Source organism: Leptosomus discolor, chromosome 1, assembly GCF_034619465.1.
Source record: "Leptosomus discolor isolate bLepDis1 chromosome 1, bLepDis1.hap2, whole genome shotgun sequence".
In the NCBI taxonomy this organism is placed as follows: Eukaryota; Metazoa; Chordata; class Aves; order Leptosomiformes; family Leptosomidae; genus Leptosomus; species Leptosomus discolor.
Genome location: NC_141391.1, coordinates 74832955 through 74857261, shown reverse-complemented (window position 1 = coordinate 74857261; position 24307 = coordinate 74832955). Strand labels below are relative to the sequence as shown.

At 37.0% G+C, this 24307-nt stretch overlaps 1 protein-coding gene across 1 annotated transcript in view; it reads left to right on the top strand.

Moving 5' to 3' along the window:
* The window catches only part of OCA2 (OCA2 melanosomal transmembrane protein), a 177199-nt gene that overhangs the window by 119059 nt on the left and 33833 nt on the right, over nt 1-24307 (top strand). The window contains exons 21-22 of the mRNA XM_086482209.1: nt 2834-2927; nt 15612-15705. Of these exons, the coding sequence (XP_086338335.1) occupies nt 2834-2927; nt 15612-15705 (188 nt within the window). The remainder of the gene's footprint in view (nt 1-2833; nt 2928-15611; nt 15706-24307) is intronic.

Sequence of the window (24307 nt, the reverse complement as noted above, 5' to 3'; positions counted from 1 at the left end):
ACTTAACGGTGCAGCATTCCTTGTTAGAAATAGCTCTTATTTACGAAGGATATATGCGTGTTAAATCTAACTTCAAGCAGGTGTAAGACTTCCTTTCCTTTTATGACTTATATCTGTTATTATTTGGTAGAGATAAATTCCTTTAAATAGGGGAAACATTCAAATTTAATTGTACACAAACTCGTGTTGCTGAGGCGTGTCTCAAAGTTTATGCTTTGCCACAAAATCAGACATTTACAGGAGCAGAGATGCCTGATCTAGCCCTACTGCCTGTTAATGCACTTAGGAGCATGACATCACTGATAATATTCTTAACATAGATGATTAATTATTATGAAGCCTTTTAAAAAGAATTCACAGTATTTTTAAGTGGAAAAAAAGCAATGTTATGCCAAGGAGAGAACAATAAAACCAATGGCATCAAATGCATATTTGGACTCCTAAAATACTTTGTTCAGTTAAAAAAATTAAGAAATGGAGATTCAAGCACATTACACAATTGTGCCTTCTCTTGATACATTGCAATGTATCTTTGTGTTTAAAAGAAGACGCGGTGAGTCAAAACTTTTGTTCAGTAACTTTCTCCTAGGGGATTTCTGTGACTTCAATCAATAGAAATTTACAGGACACTGAGAGCTTCTGATGCTGAGCTCCACTAAACAGAGAACCGAATTTTCTGATGGGAGCATTATGTGGCCACAAATACCTAGCAGAGAATTACCTCGTGGACTTTCAGTCTGGGATCTCTGTTTTGCTTGTCGCTTGCCCTGTCCTTCGTAGTGCTGTAATTAGGGAGGGGGCTCCTGGAGAGCCGTAGGGCTCTGCACAATTCTCACCCATGGGGTGTGGCAATGGCACTGCTTGCTCTGCACTTAGGAGATGGCTAGCAACAACTTCAGGAGTGTCCTCAACAGCAGGAAAATAGGATTATCATTTTAATCTCCTCAGCCTGACTGCCTCCACCGAGCTAGGCAGGGCATACACAAGGTGGAGTGTAATTTTAAAAGATGTTCCTAGTCTGCATGGTTCAGGATTGTATCCTGCAACAAGTGAGTTACTGTAGTATGTCAGGGTACTTGCAAATAATTCTGAGTAACTAATAATTGGTTTTGGTTCTCTAGTCAAAATTATATAGTAGGAAAAAATGTTTTATCTAGGTTGAGCAAGATGGCTTATCCATGATTTCAGTATTTGTGTTTCAATTTTGTTTTATGTTGAAACACAACATTGTTTTGAAATAAATATAACTGCAGTTTGAATTGCATATCGTGTTCTAGCAGTGACGGTTTGAGAGAAACACAGTTTGTGGGGAGAAACAAAATCTTTCATGACTGTTTCGTGTTAAGAAACAGACAAGATGTTGGGCCTGCTAACTCTTCTTTAGGCCTTAAAATAGAGATAGACATCAGGTAATGTACAATTCAAGACTAATTGTTTAGACATTAACTTACCTAGATTATTCAATTAGAGGATTTAAGAGGGATGATTAACACCACTGGGAGGTGGAGAAAGGGTTGTAATTCTTCATAAAGCCTGTATATTTCTCCATACCAGAAGAACACACAGTCAGTAAAGGTGACCATCACTCAGCCATCAAAGTGAAAACATTTTTCAGGAAGAAGTTGTTTTATCTCTGAGATCATACCCCTTGAGTCATATTCAAATGACAAATTGGAGGATTAAAAGTCATAACTCTGTTCACTACTGAAAATCCTGGACTCTGAGAAAGCATTAATTTTAAGGCATATAACAGTTATTTTCACAGTTATTTTGATCTCTTGCTCTTCCATGTTTGCTTATTCTTTCTCTCTCCCTTTTGGTCCCATAAACCTCTACACACATTAAAAACAGGTTAATTACATTACCACCACCAACACCCCTCCACCCCCCACCCCTGCCCCACCCTGCTAATCACCTTTTCTCTACAGGCACTGATTACAACTTTCTTTCAAACCAAGTGGTTACACAATTAAATTGAACTCAAACCAGCTTTTCCCAACTAAAGTGAAAGTTCTTTTGCTTTGAAGGGTGTTACTGACTGAGATCTGGTGCTACTCGGAAGCATGCCTGCTGTATTTTCAGCTCTACACCAATTGCCTAATGAAGTCTATTATGTCTCCCTACAAATCTCATTTAACTTTTCAGGGGGGTTGTTTTATTTTATTTTGTTTACTAAAGTGATTAAATGAAATTCATAAAACTTGCAAATATTTCCCAGTGAACTAAATCTACATTTTTTGATAAATATAGTGTTAGAATTAAAAGTAAAACAGCTCTACTTATAAATTCGGAAGTCTGCCACATTGATCTTAATTTTTCCCTAACAAATCAGATACTTTTGATTATAACAAGGATTCAGGAATTTTTTAGTTACTGATACATGATCTACAGCCATCGTGATTCTGAAGGTCTGGCCATCTCTTACATCTCTTCCAGAAGGACGAGCAGATATAGGTCTATCTGTCAAGTTTCAGGAAAAAAGGGGAAATTGATTTATAGTCACTGTCAGTTCCCTGTTGAACTGGGAGGATGTAATGGAAGACACTTACAACCTTAAAAGTTTTGTTAGCAGTACCTTTGTCGGGCTTGGCCTAAAGTTGCCGATACCTTCTCTTTGGCTTGTGGGACTGGTACAGTCAGTGAGGAAAAATGAGCACAGATCAAGAATATGATGCAAAGATGTTAATTAGAAAAAAAAAAAGAAAAACCCCACAAGTTATTCTTTGGATTTGCTGGTGGTTTAAGTTGCTTGTTTAAATGAACTGTATTTATATTGTGCTGATGGTTGGATAACGTCTCCTGAATCTCTCTATCTTTTCTTCTTAAACCATAGATTCCTGTGCTACTCAACCTGAGTAAAGATCCTGATGTTAACTTGCCTATGAAACCATTAATCTTCTCGTTGGCCATGGGTGCGTGCCTTGGAGGTAAGAGTTTATGTGAGAAAGCTGACATAAGGTAATAGCTATGAAATTATGGCACAATAGATTCAATAGATTCAATGATTTTATTATGCAAAGCATAAGGAGGGCCTGATCCAGCTCCTTTTGACTTCAAAGGACTCCTGTATAAGGATCCCAGTCACTGTTTGCTGTTACAATGGGATTTTTGCAGTCCGTGTTTGAAGACCATATCTGCATAAAGTACAGATGCACAAAGAAGCAGTCCAGATGGTGCTCGTAGGATTCTGATATTTTGTGAGGAAAAATACAAAGACACATTTAGCTTTCAGAACAGAGACCCATAATTGCTCATTGAAAAGACACAGAAAATGTACAATAGCTGAGATCTAAAGGCATGATTCGAAGTGTACTGAAGTCACTAGGAGGTTTTCTGGCTGGCTTACAGGAACGGTTTGAGTATCCATTTGCTGACCTATTTGGCACTCCACACTCTAAGGAAAGTCTTTTTGAAGTCTTTGGGAAATGTACCTTCAATAATGAAAGCTGATATCCGTTCTCCTAGTGCCCATCTTGGTGTTAACTGGGATTTCTTGTATTGTCGGTGCATTAGCACAAAACAGCAGATGGTTTCATTACTTTTATTTTCAGTTAGAAAACGTACCATGTATGTATTTTAGGCTCAGTATTTCCTCTCTGTTTGTTGTAACAATAAAGGAGAATAGACATCTGGTAGTTCTGAAATTAATATTTATACTTGATTACTTTTTTTTTTTTACATTCTGTGAATGGCTTGAGAAGGTGTTAGAACACATTTCCAAATAGCAAGTGTACTAAGTGCAATTAAAATGTGTAAGTTTTTAATGAGAAATAAAGTTAACATTATTTTTTTACTACTGAGAATTTTAGTGCTAATTACATTATATTAGGCTGTGTTTTGATCCCTAAATATCTAGGTAGGTAGGTTAAACAACATTAAAATGATTAAAATCGTGTTCCGCCACGGATCCACCTCTTCTCCCCTCCATGCCCCACCTTGACTATATGGATTAAAACTAAAACCGGTTTCATGTGTAATATAAGTTCTGGTTTGTTTATATTTAGCTAAATGACTGCTAGTACAAGTGATCTTAATAACTAACAAAGATTATAATGATATAATTTACAGATTGAATTTTAAGAGCATGTTGCAAAGGCGGGACAATTGATACCTAACAACAGTTATTAATTTGAGGAATATCTTTTTGCACTCACCATTATATTGTGTCTTTAATCTATGTCAGTAATTTGAATAAGCAGCATATCTTTATACAGATGTTTGCCATAAAGAGCATAATCTTTCTTCACAATTTCCTAATGTCTGATTTCATTAAACTTTCAGATTAAAAAAAAAGAAGCATAAGGAATATAAAATTGGCCAGATTACACTGACATGTTCTGAGTGGGAGGCACTTCACCAGCCTTGGAGCCTTTTCAAGTCTCAGATGATTTCCTTAAAGTATCAGTTATCATCTTAACCCAAATTCCTTTAATTTGATTTGTTGAAGGGCTGCCGTGATTTTAACAGAGACTTCTGTGTGTATGCTTTATGAGACAAAAGTAAAATATAAATAGTACCATGGGAATTATTTAAATTAAAGGCACTAGAGATCCATAGCAAGTGCCCAGGTATTCAGATAGGCTCCATAGAAATATTGGGATAAAAATTTAGATCTTTATCATTATTAGCAAAATCTTAAACTCTCCAGACTGTGCTCTATTAGGATAAAGCTGAGCATATGGTGACTTATATTGACAAAGGTCTCATAGGAGTGTCAGCCTGAAAACTAATATGTTTCTGACTTTCCCATGTCGAAACAAAAAGCTAATGGACAGAGGCTTATTGTTAGGGCGCCCAATAATGCAGGGAAAGCGGCTTAAAAGAAGAAAGTGTGTATGGCCTTTAAAAATTGTTCCCAAAGGAGAAGTCTTATCAGCACTGAAGTGGTGTGAAGGAATCCTCAAGGTAGGCTAATCCTATTGTGGAAGGGGTAGATAAAAATTATACCATTGCTGCCTGGTGCTTAAGGCAAAAGGTTGGATCTTATCACTGCTTATGCAATGAAAGGAACTTGGTAAACAAGACATTTTATAGAAGAGTCTGATGAAATAATATAACTACATATTTTAGGGTTAGTTGTTTATTATGTAATGCAGAGATTCAATTCTGGTAATTTGATAGTATTTCTGGGGTTCACGGCAAACACTTCTGTATGCTTTTGTGTCTGAAGGGAGCATCAGCATCTGTGCCTGTCTTGGAAGATGCCATGCAACATTTTGTCCTGAAAAATTTCCAGTGGGTGCAATTGCTTTTTGCTACTGTCACAAAGTGCACAGGCAGCTAAGGATTTGGAAGGTGATATGATGAGAAAAGACAGTAATTTTCCTTTATTGCTTTAGCTGTTGTCCTGGAAATGAAAGATGGATTGAGTCAGTCTCAAGCAAGATGAAGAGACCTTTGCCAGTTTAACTGCCACATTGTTGTGATCTTCAGCAGTGTCTCAAAAAAGAAAGCTGCTGCTGTTAAATTTCTGTCTTTCATGGCATTGGATTCAGGCATAAGGAGTAACTGAATATTGCATAGATGCTCCTTGCTCTGTAAAAGGTGTCTCTGAAGGTGCGAAGGGGTGAAAAATCCTGTCTCTTAATATGGAAGCCAAGGACAGTGATAGCCATGAGTAGTTCCTGGTCACAATTTTGAAATCTTTGGGTCTTCCTTGGAGTTTGCCAGTTCTTTTCTGGCAGATGTTGTCTTGCTCGGGTCAGGTCAACCTTACACGGTTAAGAAATAAACGTGGCAATTTTTCAGGGAATCTGGTTCTGGAAATTTGTCCCAGCTATCTTTAAGAACTTAAGTTATAAGTTAGAAGTCTGTTTGCTCCAGGCTCCCTGTTTGGTGGTAGGGATACCAGCATATCTGGGAGGCAAATGTTTATTCATCCACAGAAATTGCCAGATGCTCTCTGCAGAGCACATTGGAGCCCTTCTTGCGCAGAGCTTCAGTAGCTGAGAGGGGTGCTCAAAGGCAGGTCAAGTGAATTCAGACCTTGGGGCCTTTTGGTTTCTCAAGTTTTCTGAATGCTTAATCGCCTTATTAATTCACATGTGTCTGGGCATTAATGGTCAGAATGGCTAAGTAACTGGAAAAATTGTATTGCTCACAAGGTTTTTTATGTGCTATTTGCCAGTATTTCAATTATGTTTTGATCATGAAGAGAAAGAAAATGGGAAATTTAAAAGGAACTAAAGGAAACAAACAAGGAAGTAACTTCACTTGTTTTCTGTGGTGTTCTGACAAATCTGCATCCTTACTTCTTTTACACAAGAGGACAGTGAATAAAGCTTTATTCATTAATGCTTCTTATTCTAGTACAGGATGGAATTATGGTACCTCTCGAGACTGAGTTGTATGTAAACTTTTCAATAGTGTCTAGGGAATGGTGTTCTGAAATTTTGGAGGACAAATAAAAATTGATAACTACAGCAATTTCAGAACAAGAGGATCTTTATTTGTGTTGCTTCTACTGGCTCATGAGTTTTTAAATAACATGAAGTATGGATTCAACTCAATTTGAGAAACTGCACAGTCAGAAATCCACCTGTTAAGACTATTCAATTGTGTAGAACTACATTCTTTACTTAGCTGAATAAGTTATAGCTGAGATATTATTTGAAGGTTTTTTGTACATTTCACATTTAATGACCTGGCATTTACTTGTGGTTTTATCTCTTTATTTTTTTCATGATTTATAAAAAGCATGTTTTTGAAAAAGAAGAAAAAAAGGAAGAGGGGAAAAAAAAGATTACATTTGTATTTGAAAGTCTTTTTACCTTCTCAGTTCTCAGTTGTCAGTGCACAAAAGTGCAAAAAATATTTCTTTGCTACAGTGACTACTGCTATGGTCCAAAGGGGTTACTTCCTACAGCGTATAGTTTTTCACTTTTTTTCTTCTCGGTACGTTTTCCTGGAGGACAACACTTGAAAGTTATAATTTTCACAATTCTGCAGAAAGAGGAAATCTCTATTATGCATACAGCTGCTTTACTCTGGCCACACAATGTCGGTTGTAGGATCTAGTTCAAGAAAGGAGGTAGGAGGAGGGGGCTGCTGATACTTTTCTTCTAACCTTACAGGGTCAAAACCCAGGTGTGAATAAAATCCATTATCCACAGGACATTGTGCTAATTGCAGCTATTAAAGAAGTGCAACCCACAGTGTAGCTAAACAGTGCGATTTCTCTCAGTGATCCTGTGCTATAGCTATTCTGTCTCTTGGCAACCCTCCTTAGGTCCCTGATGCAGATGGGACCTTGGCCAGTGGAGTATCACTGATTTATTATTCCTGCTGATTTTGCTCAATAAAATTCTAAACTAGTTCTAAAGCTTCAGACACACTGAAGTTATAAACCTAGAAATATTGTTTATATTCCTAAACCAACCTTCTTTGTTGCAATGTGAGGGAAGAGTAATAGCCTTTGAAAAAACATAAACTGTATAAAAATTTATAATGAAGAATATGATTATAATACAACTGTAGATCCTTTGAAGTTCTTTTATAGTTACGATAGATCAAATTTGTGTAACACTTTTCAATTTGAAAGATTCAAAAAGTCTATCAAGAATCAAATGTACGTTGTAGAAATATAGCAGTTATTTAAGAAGACCACTATTCAGCTTTGGTTTTGAACTTAGTATATACAATACGTAATTGAAACCGTGGGAAATTTTTTTTAGTGGAGAGAATATACCTACCTGAGCTTTGTTTTAATGAGGACACTGATATTGAAAGTTCCTATTGTTTTAAAACAAGTCTTTTAGTAACGGGAAATCCTGGGGCTCAGTTTTATGTCTTGTGGATGAGACAGCCCTGATTTAGATAAGAATTTTTTCTGTGGGTATAAAACTCATAATCCAAATCAAAGGGTGGTATTGTAGGGAACGAGAGTGACTTTGGATCTTTCAAAAGGAAAAGGGTATTGTTATTCTAGACTTTGAAAGGCAGGCAAAACCAATAAGGAAATTCAGAAAATATCTCACATTTTTTCTTTAAAGACCTCATTGCAGTCTTTAGCAGTATTATGTCTCTAAATTGTACAGATCTAGAAGAAAAATACAGTAGGTATATTGCATGTCTTACACTACTATCTAATTTACTTTCTGAGTATAATTTGCATTGTTTTTACGGTGTTTGCAACGGTAGAAATGAGTAACATGGACTTAAACTGTGATTGCTGTCCATTAATCCATTAAATGACAATACTACTTGCTTGTTCTTAAAGAAGAACTCATTCAGGTGTTAACTGAAAGTTTTGGGTTTTGTTGTGGCATGAAGAACAGCATCATCAGAAGTAAGCACAAGGAATCTTTTCTTTCCATCGACATTTGAGGGCCCAAATTGTCCTCTTGCTGTCTTCTGGAACAGCCAGAATATGTAACCTTCTATAAAAATCCAGCTGCTGTTTTCCTTAGCTCTGTCATGACATTCAATGGACTCTGGGCCATTTTCATGCTTTTTCAGTGTGAAGTTCTCAAAGCCCAGCAGCTCTGTAAAGCCATTGGTGTGAAAGCCAGGCTCATTACCAAAGTCCCTGCAGCTAAAGGAGATTCTCTGATCTTTAAGATTACCAAAGATAATCCTTTGTGGCATGGAAGATATACAGAAGAAAGTTGCGAATGTAAAATGTAAAAACAGCTAACTCTGACTGTGTACATGTGACAGACATACCTTTGTGTTAAGGCAGTATCAGAGACCTGCTTGGCTTTAGGACACTGAATTAATACGGAAAAAAATCACATATTGAACCTAGTCAATTTTTCTCAGGAAGGACGTGTTTCTAAGCTTGAAAAAAGTTACCTTGGTGAACAATCATATACAGATGTACGTATATTATTAAGGGTGAAATATGAAGTATATGGAGTAAAGGATGCCATTTCAGCTGTACGGATGAGGATTTATAGTTTGGATGGTAAATCTCAGATTTTAAAATGGAAAGGAAGAGAGCTATGTGTAATATGTAGAATTCTATTCTATTTTACATTGATTTAGAAAAAGAATTTATACCAAACATCAAGATCACTTGATTATAATGTTTGCATTACATTAATTTTAAATGCTTGCATTAATGGTTTTCAATCTGTGTAAAATAACTGCATGCTATAATGTTCTGCAAATTAGAGATAGGGTAATGATCAGAGATGACATTAGAGACTCCTACAAAGCATATGTAGAGTTTTGTTTGATTTTATTTACTTGTGTTGTGCATTTGCTTATCATAAATTACAGAAGATTATTTCTAGAAGCCTTGGCTCCTTCTCTTTTCAAAATTATACAGAATATACAAACTCATTATGTTGCATTGGTGAGTTGCTACAGGACAAGAATACAGCTTTTGCATAGCTGTCAGCACAAGAAGTATATTGTCAGAAGGCAGCACTTGGACTATCAGACAGAACATACAGGGAAGCTATTGCAAGCTTCAAAGCGCATAAGCACAGAAGACAATACTGGACTATCTACTTTCCCTCCTCTGCAAACACTTTCCAGACAATACCCCCTTTTCTTGAGTGGTGCAGCAGAGAAGAGGAAACAAAATCTCAGTCTTCAATATTAATATTGATTTATATTGATGAATCAGACACTCTGTATGATGTTAAAGAAATTTCTAATCATGCCCTAGATATTATTTATATGTATATTAATAAATATGTCCAGCACAGTTGTGGTTAGCATACCTAAACCAAAGCATGACAGGTAGGCTCCAATCAAAAGTCAATTTGATTAAAGTCAATCTGAATTTAAAGCAGCTGGATATTCTAAAACAACTTAATGGAGGGACAATTTTTTTTTTTTTTTTGTAATATTCAACAGTGTACTTTTATGCCAGGTGTCTATACACGGAACTATTTTTCAATATTTGGTCCCTAATACTGCCATGTATGGAGAAGCTGTGAAATCAAGCTGCCACAGTTTTAGCCTCTGAATCTAAAGATTAGAGATAAAAAATGTGCAAACCAGGGCTTGTGTGCAGCACGAAAAGCTTTAAATGGAACCTACTTGAATATGTGTTTCAAGGCATGAGAGGATGTCATCTCAGAGTACTCTGCTGACATTATCCTCCTTTAGTTTATTTCACCCTTGTACTGAGTAAGTTGACTTCGAGGAGAGAGGTGACTTTAGTGATCATCTCAGGTTTTATGTTTCTTCTTCAGATGCCTGGATTTGAAAGAAGTTCATGGATTTCTTTATGTCATTAAAATAACAAATGCAGGATGTTCATCAACCTGCCTTATTTACATCATACTTCCATTAAAAAAGTGACAAATTTAAATTTCACTTTTCCGTCTCCTAGCAAAAAGGAAGAAATGAGGAGCATTGAATAGTGCAATAATTACAGTAACTGTCCTGCTGGTCGTAAAGTAGTGATGATAAAAGATGGTGAAGTTCATCTGATTAAATGTTGGACTGAATGCAGTCCAATGAACTTTTGGATAAGTTAACTCAAAACTTTGATTCACATTCTTTTATTTTTCTGGGGTTTTTTGTTTTGTTTTGTTTTGTTTTTTTCCTGTAAAGTTCATGTGTATGCATTTGTGCAGAAACATCCCATTCAAAATGTTTCCAAATCAGTAAAATTAAAAAATGTTGGTATCATAAGACTGCAATCTAGAACATATAACAATGTTGAATGAGTTCATGCATGCCTTCTCCCCTTATTGCCTTTGACTTGAGGTTCCTTGTTATTTTAGAGACTGTTACTGATTTAATTGGCCTTGATTCTGTAGCTCTTTATTGACTACAAAGTTTGATTATCCAGGGCTTGTTAATTTTTAAGCATAAAAAATATTAAAAGATATTAAAAACTTGTAGACATTTAACAGATCAATATAAATAGTTTTGTTTAATGAGGCAAATCTGGATTAGTTTTGTGTGAAACAGAAAATTTCTGAAAACTAGGAAGGCTGTCTCCTGTAAGGCTAATCAAAACCATAACTGTTCAATTCTGCCGCCAGATTTGTTACATAAGCCCTGTTTGTGTATTAAGTAGACAAATGGAATACGCCATGGAAAAGAAAGCACACACGTCAGTCTAGCTTTATTTAACAATGTAAAGTGTATGGGAAACTAGACAGAGTTTTCTTTTGAAAATGGACAGGAAGCAGGGAGCTGGCTTCCTTCAACAAATTTTTCTTTGACACCGTAATGGGATGGTTTGATTACAGCAAAAAGCAGGGCTGAGAATCCTCACCCTAAAATTATTCTTGACTCCATAGCAAACTCCTTGTTTCAGAGTGAGAACCCTTGCCTGGGACCAAGCAATGCAAACAGCTGTGCCTGTGTAAAACTAGGCCTGTCACAGATGTCTGTCCAAAGACGGGGAAAAGCTGTTTTCAGGGCTTGTGTTGACATGAAAACAGCGTAGTCTTCTTGCTTCTGCATTAGCTAGCCAGAGACGCAGGGAAGAGAAAATACAGAAATACTGTTGGTTAAGCACGGGTGTAGCTTGTTATCCACCATCAGAACATGGGAACGGGAGGTGATCTGTAGTGCTCACAACAAAGCAAGACTTTTCTGTAAGCAACCCACTTTTAAGCTTGCTGTTGTACAAGGTACTCTCTGCTTTATATTAGAGGAAGTTACTCTTTATGAAGGCTGCTCATGCTAGGCCAAATAGCTTTATTAGTGATAATCCCTTCCCTTTGATTTCCCAGTTCTTTGAGTAATGAACACTAATCCTGCCGGGCAGTTTGAGATGATTCTCCAGGCATACATATTAATGCATCCAACCCAAGGGTTAGGCTTGTTCTTGAGGGGGCAACACCAAAGGGACTCCTGAGAGCTAACGGTATTTAAATAAAATAGATGTGCTGCTGACAAGTAAAAATCAACAGCTGAGAACGATGCTTAAAGCGAGAGGAAATTTGTTATTGATGCAAACTCTCTCCCTTTTCTTCTTATGATTTCACCCTGATTTCCCAGCCCGTTCCTTTAGTAAGCTTAATCAGCTCTCCCAGCATTGATTTGCAGTGCATTGCAGGTTGTGGTCACCCGGGCAAACTGTTTACTGAGGGAGAGGCTGTTTGGGCCCAAGGGATGTGTATTATGGGTGGTGTGCAGGTTCTGGGTTTGAATTTGGCAGCCTCTGAAGGAGTGATGTAGCAGAGGTTAATAGCTGAACATTGGGTTCAGAAGAAGCAGCTGCAAATGGAAGCAGAAGGTGCTGGTAGAAGCAGAGCTGGTGGATACTGCAGGTGTCAAATTAGGCTTATCAAACATGTCAACATCTTCCTGCTCGTACCTCTAAGTTAGCTGGAGATGCAAAGGCATGTTTTAATGTGTATGTTTTGGATCTTTCTTGATAGATTTATTCTTAACTGAAACTGTTGAATACTTTCTTATACTTGGAGTTGATTTCACATTCCCTAGGGATATTAGAAGTAATTTGCCTTGAGAAATATCAGAAAGATACTTTTATGTCACCTTTTCTGGACAGAAACAGTAGAAGACCTTCTACTGTGCTTCTTCAGTGACTGTGCGAAGCTAGAGCAGGTACATGGAAAAATGAGTATGCTCTGCGAGGCTTCCTCTGTTGTTTTCTTCTTTGTAGCCTAGGAGACGGTAGCTCTTTAAGTGACGTGCCTGTATCTTTCTATGAACACACTTCAAAATGAGAACTTTTCTTTTTTGTATGAAGAAAAAGGTCTTGATTTCATGCTCACAAATTATTAAGCTTAGTTAGTATAGACAATAATGCATGTAGTCTACCAAGAATAAAAGGCAGAATAGCTATGCAGAATAAAACGTATGGTTTACCTTATACATACTATTGATATTAGAAATGTAATATTTAATTCATTGTAATGAATCCAGTTTCTTAATAACCATCGGCCTTGTGATAAAGGATGAGTTACAGTAGGAGTCAAGAAAAGTTACAGTAGGAGTCACCAAAACAATTAGTTATTACAATGTAATTCTTTGATACAGTTCACCTGTGTGTTACTACATTTTGAGCATACAAACAAGCGAGTAAGAATCTTTGCTATGCTTTTTAAGCTTAATTATTCTTAAGATTGATGTGAAGTTGAAGTCAAGATTGGGCTAAGTCCTAGAAAACAGTTATTCTTCATTTGCATCAATTGGAATGAATTTAACATGTGTAGGTTTCCAGATACATTAACATAGTCTTGGGTTTTCCGTGATTCAGAGGTCACAGGGTTGCTGTTTCACTATTGAGTTAAACCTCTGCTGTGGAGACAGATGTTCCTGGGAGGAGAAACAAAAGTTTGCCTCTGTTGTTAATTTCAGTGTAGTTCTTTGAAGCTTGCTGAGCCAATACCTAATTAAACTGCAAGCACGCTCCAAATAAATAAAAAAGAAATGCTGCTCCTTTCAGACAGCATTTAAGGTGACAATTTCTTCTCAAGCGAAATCTACTTGGGGAAATCAATTCACTGCTGAAGCAGAAACTCTTTCTGTAATACTTCATTATGTGAAGGCATTACTATAGCCCATGTACAGTGTACGGGAGTGTGTGCTGTTTGGAGGTCTCGACTGTATCTAGTTACAGCCAGGGACAAGTGCAGTTTCAGTCCTTTTTCTTTCGTTTGAAGCCAGATCTATATTCCTTGTTTACAGTAATATTATTCTGATGGTGATATCTGATTGGACTGCGCATGGAGTAGAAACCTCTTATGAAATGTTTGGAGGCTGTAGACTACTGATTAGTTTTGGAATTGAAAACTTGTTACATGTTCCTGCTCGACTCCTCTAATAACTTCAGCTGTATTCATTTTGTTCTGTTTTTGCATTAAGCCACATGCTTTTTGTCTTGGCTTTCTCATGCCAGAGCCTACCAGGAAAGCTGATGTTCCAAGTTCTATTTCATATCTTTAAACATGCATTAAATTAACTAAAAGATGCTTTGAGGCAAAGAGAGGGCAAGTGAAATGGGGATGTGCAGTTCCTAATGACTAGTGTTGTTTTTCAAAGGTTTCTGGTCCTCTAGTAAAAGTAGTCATCTTTTCTCTCCACACCTGAAGTGCATGTGGGCAGGTGTGTGATTCAGCGTGTATGATAAGAAGCCTAGGTCACAAATAGCCCTTGGTGTCCATGTGAACCTCATGAAATTCAACAAGGCCAAGTGCAAGGTCCTGCACTTGGATCAGGGCAATCCCAAGCACAAGCACAGGCTGGGCGATGAGCGGACTGACGGTAGACCTGTGGAGAAGGACTTGGGGGTGTTGGTTGACCTTAGGAGTGTTCTGTTATATTTTAAGAATATTTTTAGAAGTCTGATCAGTTTGTGTGCACTTTCAGGTGCAGAAGGCCATATGGGTACCTTGTGTGAATACTTGGGAATAATCCTTCTGCCTTTATTCTGACTATTCTTTGGTAAAATGATCTCAGGTTAACCATTTACTGAAACATTTACTAAGTCAAAACAGTTAACTGGAGCATTAATTGCCTCTAATCTATTTCTTTCAAAGTCAGACAAGAAGAGTGTCCACTGAGCAGTTGTGTTTAACAGGGCCAAAATGAGAAGAGTAACTATACGCCAATAGATGTGCTATGCGCTTAGAATAATGGATTGTTAATGTAGTGATATATGGCAAAAGAGATGACTTGCCATAGTATAAAAAAATTTCTCCTAGATTGTTACCTCCTTTGTTCAAAATTTCAGTTAAGGAACAGAACGTAGGAGTCACTGTCACTTTCCAAGTCGTGCCTTAGATCAGAAACATTTGCTGAAGACATCTGCTTTGTGGAAGTCAAGTATACAGCATTTCTTAAGTCTGAGATATGACTCATGGGAAAGCTATAGAAAATGGGTCGGTCTCTCCGAGCTCCGAATACCTGACACTTCTACATTGCCAGATTGTTGAAAGTTTAGAGAAAACACAGGAATAAAATAGTTGCTGAAAAGGCTTAGAAGAAAAGTACGTAGTTCTTCCAAGAGGATAGATGTACATTATAAACATGGCATATTATTTTCCTTTGACATGTTCCTCTCCTAAGGGGACTTGTATAACGTAATTTGGTGAAGTTTACTGAATAAATTTATGTTCCTTTATGTATGAAAGAATCGTTGTGATTTGGTAAGTAAACCTGGTATCTGTGGTGAACCTTTTGCCTTAGCAGAGAGATGTGAAATGGGTCCATTCCCCTCCACTGTTCCACTTATTTTGTTTAAATTTCTGTTAAAAAAAAAAATCTTAGTAATTAATTACTCTCTCTATAAAGAAGTCAGTAACTTGTCAATGTCTACTTTGTGTAAGGAAAAAAGGTATCCATTTTTCTTAGTGTCTTCAAAGTATATCAACCTTTGTTTTCAGCTCATCTGATGACACCTTCTTGTGCGTAAAGCCAAAAATTAGCAAATTTGTCTGAATGCAAGTCTCTGGTGTCATTTTGACAACTGCTAGATTGGTGTTATGTTCCTTTCCTATTTTTCTGGCTTATGTAGACTCAGAGAATGATACCAGGCTTATCTTTCAAAGTGTGAAACTATTTATAGGACGCGGAGATACTTTTGTATGTTTCTTTTCAAGCCTATACAATAGACATTGATTTTTCTTTTCTAACTAGTACATCTTAGGGCTTTAGCACAGAATAAACAGAGGAAGAGTAAGAAACAGAGCACAGCTATAAACTGGTATTTGTTTTCTGAACTGCAGGTAATGGAACATTGATTGGAGCATCCGCGAACGTTGTTTGTGCAGGAATTGCTGAACAGCATGGTTATGGCTTCTCTTTCATGGAGTTTTTCAGGTATGATTTTAAACTTCTCACCTTAAATCTGTTTGGTTTTGGTTTTGTCCTTTTTTTTTTTTTTTTTTTTCTTTAGGCAAACAATGAATCCTCCAAGGGGAAAATCTGGAGAAAGGGTCTATAAAACAGACTTGTGATCCTAATTTGTTTTTGGCAACTCAAATGTCAGTGGAAGGCAGACCACTTTGGTTTTGCATACTGTGGATAGGATGCATAAATCTGTTGGGATCACAGTGGAACCCTAGGAGAAACAAAGCCTCAGAAATTCCTGCTTTGATCACCCGCAATCTTATCTTGAGTTCTGTAGTGATACCAGATTTTTGCTTTGTTGTTAAATACAGTTTAAACATAGTTTCTCATCTGTACATTTTCATGGACATTGCATCACCAGGAGAAAATGGGACGTCTTGGTTCAGACTGAGTAGAACTTTATATCATGATCCCATGAGTAAACCTATTTATCTAAAAGCAATTGCTTCTTTTGACCAGCTGCTTAGCACCTACAAGAGAGCATGTGATGAGCAGCTAGGAATAGTTCAAGTTATTGTTTAATAATTGTATAATTAATAATTGTTGTTTAATAATGGAAGATCCTCTGAAGATCGTTCATCAGCAGGTTTTTAAGGGACAAGGTGTACTTAACACATACAACAGGTCAATATTTTTCCAAACATTTCCAGTTTTTGAAGCTGTGGTTGAAAGGTGTAAATGGAAGTTCACAAATAGAGGACTAGACATGAAGTGTAGTTGATTTAACTAAAACATTGTTCCTCGCTTATTTTTCTGCATATTTCAGGCAAAGGCTACTGTTAAGTTCACACCAATATTTTTTTCTCTTTTTTTTTCTTTACATTGTTTATTTTAGTTTCTCAGCTTTATCAGCTTTCCTTTGTATTGTTTACCTCAAAGCCTTAAAACCTGCATAATTAACATGATTAATCATATGGAAGTGTCTGGAGCAGAGCCAATGATAGCCCTAAAAAGAAAGACGGTCTGAACTGTTCTTGCTAAACCTCTTGCTATAAGCATATGCTGCTTATGGCAGTTTATCTCTTCACTTATAGTCCTCTGATGTTATGTTTCCAAATGACAGAAAGACTATCAAATCAAAGTCTTGGTTGTATGGACCTTTGAGACTGCAGTGCAGTCTTACATAGTATACAGTGATAGCTGACAGACTTCTTTGAAGTCAAGCCCTTGTACAAAAAGATGGAGATACAGCAATAATGGGCTTGTGGATTGTTCTGTTCGTGTTTCACAGATGTTCAGCTTGTCATTTGGGGATTTAACTTGTGTGTAGCATTAACAATATGTCTTCCATGTAGATTTTGTAATGAAATGTTCTTAAAGCTTCCATGATACTGATTGAGTATCTAAGCAGAAACAAGGATGTAAAGCCTGACTAGTCTCTTCAGCAGTGCTCACTGGAATGTATTCTTTGGAAAGATTAAAGACAATACATAGATGTTCTGAAATTACCTTCTATACATGCTTTCAGTGGAAATTATTAGTGGGGAAGGCTGTAGCCATTGTAAGCAAAGATACAAGAACTGAATCCAGTGTGGTCACAGGAAGATAGCAATGGATATTCATTAGCAGAAAGAACACAAAACTCCACCTTTGCTGGCTTTTCCTGAATCACTTAGCAGGCAGATTATGAGCTACTTCATAATTTGTTTTAGAAAAAAATTTTTCAGTCGAATGTGCCAAATTCAACATTTTCTGAGGCTTCTCCTGGCATTAAGAGGTATTATATGTATCCCTTAAGGGTTTTGATCTTGCTTGCTTCTATTTATGAAGATTGCTGCCTCAAAGCATGAAGTGATTTTTCTGCATTTCTCCCCTGTTTGCCCAAGATCACTGGTTAAGTTTCACATACCTATGGTATGAATTCTGGTAGAACAGGTGCTTTTAGAATAGGTCTAGAATAGATACAGATTTTTACTCTCTCATCTTGCAAACGCCTATGAGTCACAAGGGAGAAATCATGGATACCATGTATGGGGAGATGATGGCCCTCTGCTGCCTTACTTTTGCTAAGATGTCTTCAGTGCAACCTGTGCTGGTCTTGTTTTGTCCTTCTCAAGTGTCTCTGTGCAGGAAACCCAAGACATGTCTGTCCTAGGTGGCATTTAGGGTCATACAGCACAGTATGTTACTTCTCATACTCTTCCTCCCTACCTGAATGTGGGAGCTGAGTGAGGACACTGACACGATCAATGTGATCTAACAAGTGAACATTTATTTCTGTGTTTCCAGTGCAATTTATAACCCTTGACCACACCCAATAAATACTGATTGGCTTCATTGCAAATAATGGCCCATAGTCCAACCTGATTGGCCACATTGCGAGTCATGTTCAAGTCACGTTCACAGATGTTCACACCCATCTTCTTCAAGAAATTAAAACTGCGTCATTAATGGCGGCTGTCTCTTCTCCTGCACCTGTAAGATGTTCATGCCCCCTGCACCAGAAGTTGTTTGTACTTTCAGCAGTTCCAGTACATCCCAGCTCAGATTCTCTGGAAAGGCTGGACTGTTCACATGTCCCTTATTTCGTAAATATCCTTCCACACCTGAATGTTAAGCCAAAATTATGCAACTATATTTAAGGGGGGCCTTTGCTAGAAGCAGCTCTTTTGCAAACCATGTTTTTGACATGGTGGTCTGAGGAGGAACTCTGGGCAGGGTTGTTAAGCCTGTCTGGTGGGTACACCTTCACACAACAGGGCTAGAGTGGCTCTGGAGGCTGTGTGTGCCTAGTGGTGAGAGGCATCATGACGACTCTCTGTGTAGGGAGAGAAAGGAAAAGGCAAGAACCAGGGTCTGTGTCCTGTAAGAGGGCTGATGTGCTCATGACTTTTCCCATGTGCGTCTTTGCACAGTGGCACTTGGTGCGGTATGAGGTTCCTCTTCTCTTTTTTAAGAAGGGAGCTGTGGCAGCCAAGCTGGTATGTTGTACAATGTTATTCTGCTGCCCAGCCATAGCCAGAGGTGGCCAAGTATGATAACTTGCCTTGAATGCTGTGGTCTAATCAGCCTGATGTGCTCTATCTGCAGTGCCTTCAGCAGAAGAAATCCTGTGTCAGGAGGGTGCATGCCTAAATAACCATGAATGCTATAGTCTGTCAGAAACCTAGCATCCTGGGGAACGTCCCCATTCAGAGCTACATCTAGTTACTTCCTTGCCTGGATCAAGATTCCTACCTCCCCAAGGACTTGGGGGCACTCATCTCCTTCCAAACTGCTGGAAATGGCTGGATGTAAGGGGAAGAGAGCCAGCCCCAGTGTCCCTATCAAACTGTATTTATGTGTTTTAATCTTTCCCTCTGAAAAAATCTTATCCTTCTAGTAATTCAGAAGACAGAGCTGAACACAATATTCCAGGCACAGTCCTCTTCCCTTTTCCCATTTTACAAAGATAAGATTAAAAATATGGAGCTATTTGCCTTTTTGTTGTTAATCTAGGCCATTTAAAATTCCTGTCTAATTTGTGGTTTTATGTTACCTACTTGAGTATATCTGTTCTGCAACTCCCCCTCCCCTAGCAAGTTATTATACTTTTCCTATATCGTATTTCTAATTAACATATCATCAATGGGCAGAGATAAAAGGGAATTGGTGTGCTATCTGATCTAGTAAATGAATTGGAGGATGGACACAAAGAGAAATATTTAAGTGGTAAAATTAGAAATATTTGTGAGTCAGTGGGGTTTGGAAAAGGAGACAGAGGGCAGTGGGATATTTGCTGTATGTGGTCAAGGGTAAACATCAAAGCAAACAAACGAGCATTAAGACTTTGGAGAGAAGAGCAGTTTTTTTGGTAGTCTTGATGCTGTAGAAAACATAAGATGTCTTAATAATACGAAGGTAGTTGCTTAGGGACAGCATATATGAGTAAGCAGAAGGCAGGGAAAGATAATATGCATACTATGATTTTTAGTCTAATTATCAAAGAAACATTAAATCATAAATAAGAACTTAACATAAAGGAAACCCCCAAATGTAGGACAGTACTTTTTCTCTAGGCAACTGGTCAGATAAAGACAGTATAGTCTTGTTGCCTGAATAACTTCTGGAGGTTAACATAGTGATTTTATATCAATTAAAACTGTAGAATAATCAAGAGCGCTTTGTTTTTCTTGAGGAATATGATAAAAGAAATAACATTGCAGATGTCTCTTCCAATCTAGATGCTGCATCAGTTTTTAAATTTTACTAATGTATCTCTGAATTTTTGTTGCAATATGACATTCCAGTAGATCAGTCCACCCTACGGAATACGAAAACGAACCGCAGAAATTTTTCGTTACCAGAGAAAAATTTGGTTCCAGCTTCATAGCATACGAAGGTCTCATTGTTGTAGGGGCTTTAATCATGTTTCCTCTTGCTAATAAAATTGCCAGACTGATTTTAATTATCTTTTTAAGAGAGACATTTGTAACCTCCTGAAAATACATAGTATTTCAAACATAAAATAAGTTGTGTTCCTTCATCCTATTGTGATTCAATACCAATCACCCCTGTGTGTCTGTGATGCATGATGTAATTAAAAAAAAAAAGGATCACAGGTAAATGCTGAACCTATTTGACACAAAAAGAAAGTGAGTATTATGAGAAATACTCTAATTTTATTTCAGATAAATTTTGGCTGACTGGGAATATATCATAGTGTGGGATATATAGGTAAGAGAAGAATGGATTGGATAACTCTGTGTAATGGGATAAGAATACAGGAGAAATGATTTGGTACATGAGGAAATCAGTCTGCCCAGAGGAACAAGGTATGAGCCTAAAGACCTTATTTAGATTACAGTGGTAAGGTTGGCTGGGCATGATCTGGAAAGCATTGTGCATATTTTCAGGTTTTGCACTTTTTTGTCATTACTCTCCCTTTACGTGTCATCCAAAGAGCTGAATTAATATTCTATGTCTTCTCTGGGAGTAACAATAATTTGGAAGTGTCAAAAACTACTAGTTTCTGATAATAGTTTAGGAAATGATTTGTTTTCATGATAGGATTTGTCTTGGGAGATATTGCCAGCAAAAATATTTACAGTAGGATATCCCATTTATCCCTGCTTAAGAGCACTCACCCATGAAGACTGCGAAACAGTGCTTCCTGTGAGAACTGTCAGTCATGCACATGGGAGGACAAATGTGATGTTCTTCACTATCGCCTGTGTATCCTATTTACACATTGTATTGTAAATAGCTGCTTAAAAAAATATTTAGCTTTGTAAAGACATATAAACGTCTCTACTTGATTATGTGTTAGACAGCTGTAGTCCTTCTAATTCCTGTTAATTTAGTGTCATTTTTTCCTGTTTTCTTGCTCTTAACACCACTCTATGCCAAATACTGTGGCTATTTTAAGGCTGATTCTAATCAGAATAAAACCAGCCCTATTATTTTGAGTGTGAATTTTGGTGATGGAGAAGTCAGCTGAGCAATGTGGTATCCAAACACCTGAACATAATTCGCCTGTGGGCTTCCCGATCAACTGTGCATCTCCAAAAGGTAGAATTTTTCTGATGTTCGAAGTATCATATGAAGATTCAATGAACTGTTGAGTAAAGGTTTAATGTTTATGGTGCACAAGTTAGCTCAATCTCATTTCCCACTACTACTCTTCTTATCAGTAGGGGATCTGAGGCTGTTTAGCCTGGAGAAGAGAAGGCTGAAGGGAGATCTTATTGCTCTCTACAGCTACCTGAAAGGAAGTTGTAGCGAGGCGGGGGTTGGTCTGTTCTCCCTGGTAACAAGTGGTAGAACAAGGGGAAATGATCTTAAGCTGCACCAGGGGAGGTTCAGGCTGGATATTAGGAAGAAACTCTTTACTGAAAGTGTTGTCAGGCATGGGAACAGGCTGCCCAGGGAGGTGGTGGAGTCACCATCCCTGGAGGTGTTTAAGAAATGAGTAGGTGTTGTACTTAAGGACATGGTTTAGTGGTGTTGGTAGAGCTAGGACAAAGGTTGGACTTGATGATCTTGAAGGTGTCTTCCAACCAAAACTGTTCCATGATTCTACGGGTTAAACGTTGATATTTGACATGATAATAGGATTGTTCTGTTCAAATAAGTGAAAATGCAACACTTGAAAATTCTCAACAAATGTTAATGTACAATTCCAATTTGGGCAAGTTTTAACTTTTCACAACTTTTTCTTCATAAAATTTCTGTCTCTGAAATCTGGATCTTTTAAGTTTATTGCATCAGCTTGTTTTCATGTTTACCTTGATTTTCTTACATGTGTAATGAAAATATTAGAATTTTTTGTGTTTTGGTTTGTGTTTTTTTTTTTTTTTAAAATAGCTCATTTTAATGTTAAATTTTAAATCCAATTACATATAAAAATCTCTTTATTATGAGACTTAAGGAACCGAGTTTAACACATGTAATTTAGATTTTAATGTCCCATTCCTTATTATGCTAGGAAGGGCAAAACTATAGACAACCTTAATTTTCAGCTGATCTCTCAACAAAGTAGAAAGGTAGTTCAGCATAGATTCATCTTTCAATGTGAAGTTCTAGGCTGGGTTTGTTAAGAAGAATGTCAGTTTTCTTTTGGCTATCCAAATGCAATCATTGAAAGATTTTTAAATTTTTAGTGTTGATCTAACAACTGCTCTCAAACAAGCGTTATATTAATATATCTGTGGCAGCTGAATAAAGTGAATGCTGCTTATTTTAAACAGTTACATAGCTTGTGTAAAACGCCGTGAAAGTAAGTATTCTTGCAATAGTGTGGTACATACAAACCATTATCAGAACAATTCCTGAGTTACAGGTGGGTTTTTGTTTAAAGTTTCTTTTGTTTTTATTTAAGGTCAAGAAACACTCTAAGTGGAAATCTAAATGAACGTGGTTTTAGCCTCTTTATTTTTAGGGAGAAAGGAGAAAATAGTATTTTGAGCCCTTAAATATGGGGATATTTCCTTTTCCAACTTGAAATAAAATTTCTCTGTATCATGTGAAGTGTTTCATGGAGCTTAAAATGCTCTTATGTCTTCTAAGTAGAGCCAATGTCTTTGAATTGTTTGGCCTGTGGACATGCAATTATTGCTTTTTTCTTCTTTTATTGCCGTGAAGTCCCTTGCATTAGCAAATTAATTTCCACTAAAGGTAGATGGGATTTAAATATTTATCATCTTACCTAGCTTAAAATAAGGTTATGTGATTCAGGTATTATAATTTTATTACGGTTTTAACTTTTAAAGTCTATGAAATGTGTGTGTTTCATCCTCTAAGTTTTTGAAAAAGGACATTTAAAATGCAATTGCAATGATCCAGTGTTTCCCTGGGCTCCATGGGAAGCACTGATCCTCCAGACACATTGAAAAAAAAAAAAAAGGCAAGCTGAAAAATAAATCCACGCTCTATCAAGATAAGGCTGCATCAACTGTTTCCATGCTCAAAAAATATTCTTGTTTTAAACTCTGAAGTGTTGCACACCATTTAGGACATCTGATATATAATCTCTGAAGTGCCTTGTAGGACTTCCCTTATATCCTTCCCTTCCACTAGCATAAAGCTTCTGTTCCCAGCCTCACATGACTACAACATATTAGCCATGAAATCCAGACTATCTCCTGATATAAATGGTTATGAAAAAATAATGAGAAAAGTCTAAGCCACCCCTTGCATTCCAAAGTCTGTTATTTTGCATACGTACTGACTCTCAAAAACCCTTGAATTGAACTTTGCTTGTGTGGGTTTCAAGAAGTTGTAAATTGGGGGAAAGTATGCACCAAACGAGACAGTGACAGTCTGTGGAGAAGGCTGGATTTGTTTGCAAATAAGTGGTTCCTTGGAATCTTTGAGGTGTTCCGAAATTCATAAGTTTGAAAGCTTAAATTCAGGAGGATTACAAGATAAGGTCTGTCATGCAAATGAGTAATGAATGTGATTCTAAAAGCTCTTCCCTAAATGTTGCATAGATGAAAATTTTTCACATTTTTGATGTATTTGCAGGCATATTTTTCCTTTTGTGCATATAATATGTATACATAATATGCATAAATTTATCCATTCAGTTCTTGCAGGTATTTGTAGTTTACTGACATTACATACCACTAAAGTGAGTAAGGAAAATAGATACATGTATAAAAATAGAGCACAAAGAGACAGACTGTTTTGGATCATGCTAAAACCAGCTGAGAACTGGATTTTTATTGCTAGCTGAAATGCAGGATCCTGATCCTGGTTTATTCTGAAAAACATAATAGTTGCACCCGGTAAGGATGGAAGAATTAGGTTTGTTACTAGAGAATTTATGATCTCACTAGCACTCCTACTAGATGCACAGGTTATAGGAGTAATTGTGTTTACAGAGTATCCTGTAAGAAATTGCATGCAATGGTTGTCATAAGTCCCAAACAATCTGAAGTAATTTAGCACTTTAAAACCGATCAATGAACAATGAAGAGAGTGGTAAATGTAATATATATCTGTATTTTTGTAACATTGACTATAACCCATTCTTGGTTAGCTTTTCTAAATACAGGCTACCAGCTGAATCAATACCTAATAACTTCCCAACAGCACTTGGAATGAAAATAATTTTAAGAGTAATGATTTCTAGATATTTTTGGAAGTGTTA